General features: G+C 38.5%; 1 protein-coding gene across 1 annotated transcript; it reads left to right on the top strand.

Annotated features, from left to right (window-relative positions):
- Window positions 1-1896: 1896 nt before the first annotated feature.
- Window positions 1897-4354, top strand: LOC102992897 (RNA-binding motif protein, X-linked 2-like). Its single transcript, XM_055086151.1, is given in 2 exon segments — window positions 1897-4009; window positions 4012-4354. Coding segments are annotated over 2 exon segments (738 nt in total). The 5' UTR covers window positions 1897-3511; the 3' UTR covers window positions 4252-4354.
- The last annotated feature ends 7010 nt before the right edge of the window (window positions 4355-11364 follow it).

The raw sequence follows: 11364 nt of genomic DNA, 5'->3' as shown, positions 1-11364 counted from the left end.
TTTTGGATGCTGTCTCCACTTTCATATCTTCTAGCCATCACCTCTGCCCTGTGCAATTATCCTTTCCCCTAGACTGCTTCTACAGAGAGATTTCCTCTATGTGTTAAAGTGCCTTTTAAAAATTCAAGTTCAATAAAATGGAAGAAATATATCAAAAATATCAATGACAGTAATACATTGGCACTCTACAATTTAATCTACATTTACCCTTTGTTTTAATACTTGTTATAGGTTAAATTGTGTCCCCCACCAATTCATATGTTGAAGTCCTAACCTTGAATAGCTCAGAATGTGACCTATTTGGAGATAGGGTCTTAACAGAGATAATCAAATTAAAATGAGCTTATTAGGGTGGGCCCTAATCCAGTATGATTGTTATAAGGAGAGGAAATTTGGACACAGACACACACTGAGGGAAGACAATATGAGGAGATACAGAGAGAAGATAGACATTTCCAAGCCAAAGAGAGACTGTGGGACATAGCTTTCCCTCAAAGCCCTCAGAAGAAACCAACCTTGCTGATAATATGATCTCAGACTTGCAGTCCCCAGAACTGTGAGATAATAAATTTCTGTTATTTAAGCCACCCAGTTTGTGGTACTTTGTTAGAGCAGCCCTAGCAAACTAATGCAGTACTCTTAGATTAAAATTAGCAAAAAAAAAATTTCAAACAGCTTAGCCAAAAAATAGAATTTAAGGAAGCAGACTGGGACACCTCATAGATTCCAGGAAAGTCTGGACAACCAAGCCCCAGCCTACAGAGACTAGGGAGCACCAGGAACTCAGGCAGCATCTCCCCATCTCATTCTCTCTGTCCCACAGGCCACATCATCTCTTATTCCTTTCTCTTTCTTGCAGACAGATCACTGTATCACACACATGACTGTACCAAAGGCTACAAAAGGTGCAGGTCCCGTAAACTAACAAATACTTATTAATATTAAGTTTAAATCGCAATTCCAAACCCATAGGAGACAGAATCTGATAGACCTGATGTAGCTCAGGCATCTATCCCTGTTTCAATCAGCTAGAGCCAGGGAGGCAGGGCTACGTAGGGTAAACATAGCTTTGGGGAGCAGGACCACATTGCGACTGTTATGGGCTTTAAGCACTTTTGTCTTCATGGGCCCCATCATCCCTAAACACAATTATTAAAAATTATGTTCTGGGCTTCCCTGGTGGCGCAGTGGTTGCGCGTCCGCCTGCCGATGCAGGGGAACCGGGTTCGCGCCCCGGTCTGGGGGGATCCCACATGCCGCGGAGTGGCTGGGCCGGTGAGCCATGGCCGCTGGGCCTGCGCGTCCGGAGCCTGTGCCCCGCAACGGGAGAGGCCACAACAGAGCGAGGCCCGCGTACCGCAAAAAAAAAAAAAAAAAAAAAAAAATTATGTTCTATGATTACATTGATTTAAAGATATAATTATACATTAAAACATTTTCTTTGACATGAAATTAAATTTTCTCCTAATTTTAAAGAATTAAGACGTTTTCATGGGCCTCAAAAAGTATTCTGGTCCTAGGTACTGGGCCTGGTGTGCCTCGTGTAGCTTTTATTTAGTGAAGTGGACTTTTTAGACAAAGAGGGAGTATGTATGTATAGCTACACATTCCTATTTAGCTAGGCTTTTCAAAGTCTGTTCTCATCATTTTTCCAATAAGACACTTGTAACTTGTGTTGTTGTTAATGATGATACAAGTAATACTAATGCTGGAGAGGATATTTTTCCTCATGTGTTCCTCCATCTAATGCCTTTCAGATTTATAACTGACAGTGGTTGACTTCCACCTCCTGATTCCCATATGGTCTCAAGGGTGTAGAATAACCTGGATGCCTGTGATAGAAAAGACTTGGGGTAAATTATTTAAGCTCCTGGAAAGAGCTGAGTAAGTATTTTCAAATCCCTGCTCTAATACACAGGGTTATATTTTATCAGCTATATCCATGATAACATCTCACTGAAGCATATGTCATTAGTCCATCTTTCATAAGTAAAATAAATCAAGAAGTCCACTTATTCACTAGAAATACATATATCTTGCCTCTTAAATGACATTTAATTATGGGTCAAGTTGTACAACTGTAGAGGCGTGTTTTCTGCGCTAAAGGTATAAAGGGGTTTCTAATACTTATTCAACTTCTCTATTATATGCCAATTTTGAGTGCTTTTATCTGTGCTAGCAATAATGATAGAAATGAAGTAACAAAAGCCGGGTGACAAGAGTGCAATTATCTTCTGGGTTTCAAATTTAACAGGTTGGACATATGACGAGATTGAGTATGAGCTTTGCACCTAAGTGACTATTTCACGAAGCTCTCAAGTGGGACTACTAGCAAATGACTGACATATCCAGTGAAGCACAACTCTGGGGGAAAAAAAAGTCAGTTCTTATAGACTTGTGGGTTACAGAAGTAGCAGTAGTTTCACAGAAATTTGGGTGGCTGATTTTGAGAAATCAAATCAAGCTAAGACTCTGCAAAATGCCACGAGTCACTCAGTGGAGTCATTGCTTATGTTAGTAGGTATTGGTTATTCATTGCCATTTTAGGCTGTACACACAAATGTGTGTTGCATTCACCCTGGGAACTTCCATCTCTGAGAGCAAAGGATCACTCTCTACATCAATAAAATAAGTATGAAAAAGTGAAGCAGAACTATAGTGGCTTTGGGACTTAATCTGGAAATCTGATGGGTATGATCGTTAATTTCATGTGTCAACTTGACTAGACTACGTGGTGCCCAGATATTTGGTCAAATGTTATTTTGGATGTGTCTGTGAGGGTGTTTCTGGATGAGAATAAGATTTGAATTGGTAGAACAAGCAGATTGCCCACCCTAATGTGGGTGGCCTTCATCCAACCAGTTGAAGGCCTGAATAGAATAAAAAGGCTAACCCTCCCTTAGTAGGAGGGAGTTCCTTCTGCCTGACTGCTCTGAGCTGGGACATCAGTCTTTTCTGGCCTTCTACCTGAACTAAAATGTCATCTTTTCTTGGGTCTTGAGCCTTTCAGCTTTCAGAATGGAACTACACGAACTACACCATCAGTTCTTCTGGGTCTTCAGCTTGCCATCTGCAGATCTTGGGACTTCTCAGCTTCTGTAACCACATGAGCCAATTCCTTATAATAAATCTCTTTATACATAGATTTATGTCTGTCTATCTACCTACCTACCTACCTACATCCTATTGGTTCTATTTCTCTGGAGAACTCTAATACAATGAGTTATATTAAGTAAAGCTCAGTCTAAGTTTCTTCCTTGTAACATATTTACTTTTAATAATTTGGCCAAAGTGAAACTAACACATTGTAGACTCTCAAATGGATTTATTATAAGGAAAAAAAATGAAACAGCAGTTACAACCTCTATGATCAGACATCTTTTCAGAACGGAAGACTTTGTTTCAACCTAATCATCTATTTTTAAAATGGACTAGATTAGGGCTTTCAAACTAGTGAGTGGTAGCACACTTCTTCATATTGAATGAGGTACCATGAAAAGTTGAAACTTGAATGGCAGCTGAGTGCATTTGGGGAGAGCAGGGCAGGGATGGGTCACCTGCCCTGAAGGTCTTCACCAGAAGCAGCGCTCTCCTGCGTCCACCAGAAGTGGGCTTTGCCCAGGCACTGGGGTGCTCTTGTGTGGTGCCCCAGGCCAGGGAGATGAACCGGTTAACCAAGCTGCAGCTGGTTAACAAGCTGAATGAATGGGAGGCTGGTACTGTGGTGATAGCTGAGGCATCATGGCACTCTGAATACAAGGACAGTGCCTGGATCTTCCTGGGAGGCCTTTCTTATGAACTGACTGAAGGAGATAGCCTCTGTGTATTCTCCCAGTACCGGCAGATTGTTAGCATTAGTCGTGTGCGGGACAGGAAGACAGGGAAGTCTAAAGGATTCTGCTTTATCTGCTATGAGGACCAGAGGAGTACAAGTTTGACCGTTGACAATTTTAATGGAATCAAGATCAAGGGAAGAACTATCCAAGTCAACCACGTACCCAGCTACCGTCCCGTCCCCCTCGGGCCTCAGAGGATGTGGATGATGCCACCAGAAAGCTCTGGGAGAAGGGCTATGGGGCTCAGATCCCCTTGTCTAGTTCATCTGATAGCTTGGATGATGAGGCACTCTCAGAATGGCACAAACGGGAAAAACAGAGAAGAAAGAATATCAAAGTGAATACTGATATACAAGTTAAAGATGAAGAGGGACAAATAAGCCATGGCCCTTGCCAGCCAGAGGCCAGATTTTAAAAAAAAGACGATGCTCTAGGTTCCCATAAACATACCAAGGTTAAGCTAGAGTCTACAGAGGGCACGAAGCCCTAACACCTAGCTACCCCGAGGCCTGGATGGCTGCTGCAGGGGACAGCTTCTTGCTGAGGGATCTGGAGAGGGGGCTGAGGAAGGAGAATCCAGGCTCTGAGTCCACCTGCCCTTGATCAGAGATCAGAGGAGGAAAGAGAAGAAGAGCAGGGATTGTGACAGAGGTGAAGCTCAGATAGATTTTAGCTGATATGAAGGCACAGCCACACATATTCTCCAATCTAGACCAGGAATGCAGCCTGCTTAGATCCTTAAGGTTTGAAATGAAATGTGATATTTAAAATGCTATGGGACTGGAATTAATTCATTAATTTTATAATATAAAGTCATTAATATATATTAATTAATTTTATCAATTAAAATTTTATGTAATTTTAATTATTAAATTTATGATTTTTTAATTATATATTAATAATTTAATATACTTTTTTGGGTAGAATTTCTTTAAAATTTGAGCATCATTTGTTTTGTTTTGTATTCCTACAACCATTCAAAATTTTACAACAGTTGAAATTACATTACCAGATTTGTATGGCTCCTTTGATAAACTCCTGAGATTTCTTTTTTCAGTGGATTCTTTCTTTCGTCCTTTCTTTCTTTCTTATCTTCCTTGGGTCTTAGTTGCGGCACCCACATGCGGGATCTTTTGTTGAGGTGTGCGGGCTCTTTGTTGTGGTACGCGGGCTTCTCTCTAGTTGTGGTGTGCCGGTTTTCTCTCTCTAGTTGTGGTGCGCGGGCTCCAGGGTGTGTGGGCTCTGTAGTTTGCGGGCTCTCTCACTGAGGTGCTGGAGCTCAGTAGTTGTGGCGCCCAGGCTTAGTTGTCCCGCAGCATGTGGGATCTTAGTTCCCCAACCAGGGATCGAACCCTAGTCCCCTGCATTGGAAGGTGGATTCTTTATCACTGGACCACCAGGGACGTCCCGATAAACTCCTGAGATTTTGATGCCTAAGATTTAAGAGTAGTTCTCTGTAGTGGTCCACCATGTAGTAAGTCCCCTCCCATAGTATTTGGCTTAAATATTACTGTTTTCTATGTAGCAGGATGTGCAAAAGTTAGAAGCTCTAGATGATCTCTATAGTCTTTTATAGTTCTAAGCTCTTTAGGCTACCATGGAAGAATTTCAGCCAGCAGAGAGGGAACTGATTAGTATCATGTGATTTTTCTAATAAGCAGTAAAACATATTTAAAATATTTAGGTTCCTGCTCCTATATGATTTTATATATCAGTAGTCATGGAAATTGTTTTTTTTTTTCTCACTGTAACTTCAGCTAATGATAAAGGGCAAAGAATATTCTTACAGAAAGTAGTATCAGTTGAGATACATGACTAATCATGGTTGATTAAAAAGAGATTATCTCTGATCGCATATTCTTGCTATCCTTCTCTACTTCATATATATATATATATATATATATATATATATGTATATTCTAAGAAAGCATGATATTTTATTTTTTCTCACAGGAAGTTGTTTATCTGCTAGGGAGCTTGGGATATGTAAAGTGATCTAGCATAATTGGAAATGCAAAGATTTTCTGGAATTTTGTTAGTGTTTGATGTTTGATTGATGAGCATTTCACTCCCATTTGCAATTTCATATTCTGCATATGGACAGAACTGCATACTTGAACTAGCAGAGTTACTACTTAGGACAGAAGCCTTAAGCAAACCTTTCAGAAATTTTCTGTCCATTTCAAATAAGTCCCCAAGATTCTAATATCTTGAATGACTTTGAATATTGTGACTTTGGAATAGTAATTTTTTATACAGGAACTCTATTTGGCCTAGAAGTTTTCTCAAAAAATCTCTACTATATTGCACTAGTACGTACAGAAGTTACCAGTATTATAAGCAAAGAGAATACTGCTAATCAGCATTTACTCGTCAATGGAAATTTCTATAGTAGGCATTTACTATGGATTTTAAAGATTTTATTATTGTAATATTTTCATAAAATAACTAAAAACAGGAATACTTTTAATTCAGTTATCAGAAATTAGCTATTCTATTTCCCACATTTACTTCTAGTCTTTGCCTACATGTATGCATATTTTACATAGCTGTAGGTCCTTTATTTACTCCTTTCATTTACTCATTCATTCATTCAATAAATATTTCTTAGGCGTCTATTAAATTCCAGAGGTTATAGCATAGTTGTGGATAAAAAAATGAATATGACACAATGCCTGACCAGAGGAGGTCAAGATATAGTGGAAGAGATGTACATGTAAACAGTTAAATTAGAAGTTATGTGACAAGTACTCCGGAATAGTAAAAGGAGACACAGGTGAGTGAGTGAGGCAAATAAGGTAAGAAAAGACGTTGCAGGCAGGGATTCCAATGGGTGCAGAAATGAGGGGACATGCAAGTGGTTCAGTATAAGTGGGAGCACATAGCAATGTGAAATAGGGCCATTGAGAAAAGGAGAGATGCAAGAAAGTCCTTGCATGCTATACAAGCTATTTGAGTTTAATTTGAAGGCATCAATGATTTTAAAGAGAAAGTGACATGGTGAGAAATTGGGAAGGTGGAGGATGAAGTAGACTGGGGAGGAACTAGGAGCAGAGAGATGAGTAGGGAGGCAATTGCAGTAGTTTAGGGAAGATATCATGAGGGACTGAATGAGGCAGCTTTGTGCAGGAGATAGAGAAGAACTCAGGATTACAACAGATATTTAAGAGATCATTTTAGGGGACAAGGAAGGCCCCCAAGTTTACGACTAGAGCATACAGAAAAAGGAGCAAAGTATATGTGGTAGGGAGGGAGTGGAGAAATGGAAGGTGATGGCAGAGAAGGTTGAGTTCCTTTTGCTCTTTGTTGAAGTCAGTCAAAATAACTGGTTGATAGTGGCCCAGAATTTAACCATTAGGAAATTATTGGTGACCAGAGTGCAAACAGTTCACAAGAAAGATGAGGGAGAACGCCAGATGACACTAAAGGTGAGCAAGTATAAACAGCACCTTCAAATAGTCTTTTGCTTATTAAATATAAGAATACACAGCTTTCAATAATTTTAATAGCTGTATAATATGTCACAGAGTGAATATAGAATAATTTAGCAAACATGTAGAAGTATTTTTCCCCTAAAATAGCAGTGCACTGAGCATGTGCTTACTTTGCTGCTGTTTTTTATGTTATTTCCACAGGACACATTTTCAGGAATTGGATCACTGGGTTGAAGAATATGAGTGTTTTGGGCTTTTTGGTTTTTCCAAGCCATTGATCATCATTTATACATATGATATGAGTGAATTGATTCAGTCATAAAGAATTTTGTGAATGAAATAAAATGACAAAATTCTGGACTGAAATGCATAGCTCTGGTGCATATGGCTGGATATATTAGGCATTTAGGTTGAGGCTAATCATTTTTCTCAAATATTATCCATTTGAAGTAAAGGTGGGCCTAGAATTAGGGAGACACCCAACCAAAGCCATATTGTGACTTCATAATACTCCTGCCTGTGTGTGTGATACACTTGTTTATCTTGTTATTTAAAATTCTAATAGAAGAAACAAAATACATGTTTTATCAAATGTTGGGAAAACTGAATTTTATTCTTAATTCTGTAAGGTGAGAGTAAAATTGACTGTATTACTTGAAACTTCCTCTATGAAGTCCTTGGTGGCTACTTAGATCACTTCACAGTAGAGCTGCCTCTGATTAGAAGAGCAAGCAGGTTAAATTTTTGATGCTTTGTATTTATATAGAGGAGTCCATCTATTGCCTGAAACATGTGACATTAAATACCTGGAGATTCTAAATGGAAAATAAGCCATAAGTTAAATAACAATATCTGTTATCAAAGGTGATTGTTTTATAGGAGCACAGAATTTGGGGTGAATCCATTACATAACACTCAATAACTTGTGCTGAAATAATTAAGTTGATTTTACTGTCCTTTTCCCCCCAGTGTTTTGCTTTTCATTCGTATGAGAGGAAGAAGACACATGATATGAGTTTGGCTCAAGTGTCTGAATATGGCTCCACAGGGAAGATTTGATACAGCTGAAGCTATTGCTTTTTAGAGACCTTTTATGTTGAGCAGCTGCCTTAACAGCCTTCATCTTGTGACATCACATGAGCTATATCTCCGCAATAGGAAGAGAGAAAGATATGGCTGAGAGTTTTTGACTAAAACTTAAAATTGCAAAAGCAGAAACAGAGATGGATGTTCCTGAAGTTATATTTTTGTAATATGTGACAGATACACAATTGTCTTATCCTAGTTTGAAAGCATTCCTTTAACTCCCAGGGGTTTCTGTTTTGTCTCATTCATGTAGTCAAACTCTTTCTTTGCCATAGACGATGGCATTTTATTTTACTAATTTGAGCCCTTATTCAGAAGGCATCTCAAAGGGCTCACCTACAAAAATAGATTTCAGGGCCACACATTCTGAAGGACAATTCAGTGCTTCCTTTCCTCTCCAGCCCCCATGTGCAAATGAAGAACCTCAATTCATTGGCTGTTAATGTAATACAAGGCATAAAAATTCATCTAGTTCATCTAATTGTGCTTCACCAGAGGGCTAGTATGGAATCACTTACAGCTTTATTTGTGAGATGTGGCAAGAGTAGCTTTTAGCCTATCCAAATGGTTCCCAGCCTATGATGGTTCAGCTGGAGATTTTCTGATTTTACAATAATGTGAAAATGATAACGCGTTCAGTAGAAACTGTACTTCGAAGCTTGAATTTTGGTCTTTTCCCAGGCTAACGATATACTGTATGATACTCTCTCATGATGCTGGGCAGTGGTGATGACCTGCAGCTCCCGGTCAGCCACGCGATCACAAGGGTAAACAATCAATACACTTACAGCCATTCTGTGCCCATATGATCATTCTTTTTTTAACTTTCAATACAGTATTCAGTAAGTTCCAGGAGATATTCAACACTTTATTATAAAATAGCTTTTTTGTTAGGTGATTTTGCCCAACTGTAGGCTAATGTAAGTGTTTTGAGCACATTTAAGGTTGTTAAGCTAAGCAGTGTTATTTGGTAGGTTATGTATATTAAATGCATTTTCGACTTAAGATATTTTCAACTTTACCTTGGGTTTATTGGGAGGTAACCATCTTAAGTCAAGAAGATTTTTAATACCTAAGTCAGCTGGAACATAGCTAATGGCAATATCAATGCTTTTCAAGCATTCTTACTGCCTTTGAGTTTAGAAATTCATAGGTTCTCTAAAAGCACCAGTAGCATACTAAATTGACACACGGCATTCCAAGCTATATTTACATAATTGCAGTGGATATGATTAATATCAATTACATTAATGCTTATTTTACCTCTTATGGCTGATTGACTCAATTTACTACTTGCTTGGGCATATCAAGAAATGATCCAAATTACCTTTTCATTTCAGTTAAGGAACTAGTCAAAGAAAATAAACTTTGATTTGTTGAGAGGCTGAAGTTCTCTCTTAAGTGACAGTCTCCTTGGCCTTCTAGACTAAACCCTAAATTGAGTTGCAATATATTTTTTGATGCTTTGTCTCATTTGATTCTTTTACTTTTAAACTGAAGCCCAGTCTTGGACCATAAATATATAGAAGATAAAAGTATATTGAGCTTAGGAGTTTGGTCTGCTCAATGGCTGAGTATTTCAGATTTTCTCCTATAAACATAAGCTTGAAAAGAATATCATATAATAGATGTAACAGTGGAAACCAATACAGGGGAAATCTGGACTGCAACTCTGAATGGATGTAAATAATACCCTCTAGTCCAACACAAAAGCCAAGCAATATTTTAGGGATGGGGATTTTCTTTGGTCGCTTGTTTACTCTAGTGAGATGGATTTGGAAGAGGGTAGGTAGGCCTGGAGAATCTTTCTCTGGCAGGGTTTGCCTCTGGGGTCTGCTTGAAGCCAAGTTTGCTAGTAGGGAAAACTTGAGTAACAGGATAAATTTCATATTTAAACTCTGAAATGTTTCATATGTTTAAATAAACTTGAACATAGATTAGATTTGTACAGGGAGCCGAGTTAGTAGAATAAGAGTACAGAGCAGAAATAGATTCGGGAGAGGTACTTTTATATTTTAAGAGGCTACTTCTCAGGATTAGTATTATATTTCATTTGATTTAATATGCAATAAGTAATATTAACAGGGGTGTCATACTTTTGAAATTCTTAACTCAATACAGGTGACTCTTGAGCAACATGGGGGTTAAGGGCACTAACCTCCATATCTGTGGTTTTACATCCATCGATTCAACCAACCTTAGGTTGTATAGTACTGCAGTATGTATTTGTTGAAAAAAACCCATGTATAAGTGGACTCATGCAGTTCAAACCTGTGTTGTTCAAGGGTCAACTGTATTTTCACAGGAATGGGCACAATTTTTGTCCTTACAAATTTTAGTAAGCAATGATTGGCAGACAGCATGGTAATTGTTGAAATAATGTGTGAGTGCCAATAACAAAGCTGTCTGTTAAAATGTTAGGAATTTATTGGGTAAAGGGTTACTGCATTCTTTTTTTTCCACAGTGTTTTTCCCACATGCCTGGCATGTTACTTCAGCTTCTTGTTGGATTTCTATCAAATAGGATTTTTTAGTACAGACCTACTTCACTTTATTGCACTTTATTACACACCACAAATAATCGTGTTTTCTTATACATACTGAAGGTTTGTGGCAACCCTGTGTTGAGAAAGTCTATCGGCACCATTTTTCCAACAGCATTTGCTGACTTCAGGTCTCTGTATTACATTTTGGTTATTCTCACAATATTGCAAACTTTTTCATCATTATTATATGTGTATCATGATCTGTTTTTCAGTGATCCTTGATGTTATTATTGTAATTATTTAGGGGCATCGCCGACCATTCCTATTTAAGATGAACTTAATTGATAAGAGTTGTGCGTGTTCTGACTGCTTCACCAGCTGGCTGTTCCCTGTCTTTCTCCTTTTCCTCAGGCCTCCCTATTCCCTGAGACACAACAATATTGAAATTAGGCCAATTAATAACCCTACAATGGCTTCTAAGTGTTCAAGTGCAAGGAAGTGCTGCTGTCTCTCACTTTTAAA

The sequence above is a fragment of the Physeter macrocephalus genome, chromosome 1, assembly GCF_002837175.3.
Source record: "Physeter macrocephalus isolate SW-GA chromosome 1, ASM283717v5, whole genome shotgun sequence".
Lineage (NCBI taxonomy): Eukaryota > Metazoa > Chordata > Mammalia > Artiodactyla > Physeteridae > Physeter > Physeter macrocephalus.
This window is presented reverse-complemented; position numbering and strand designations above follow the sequence as displayed.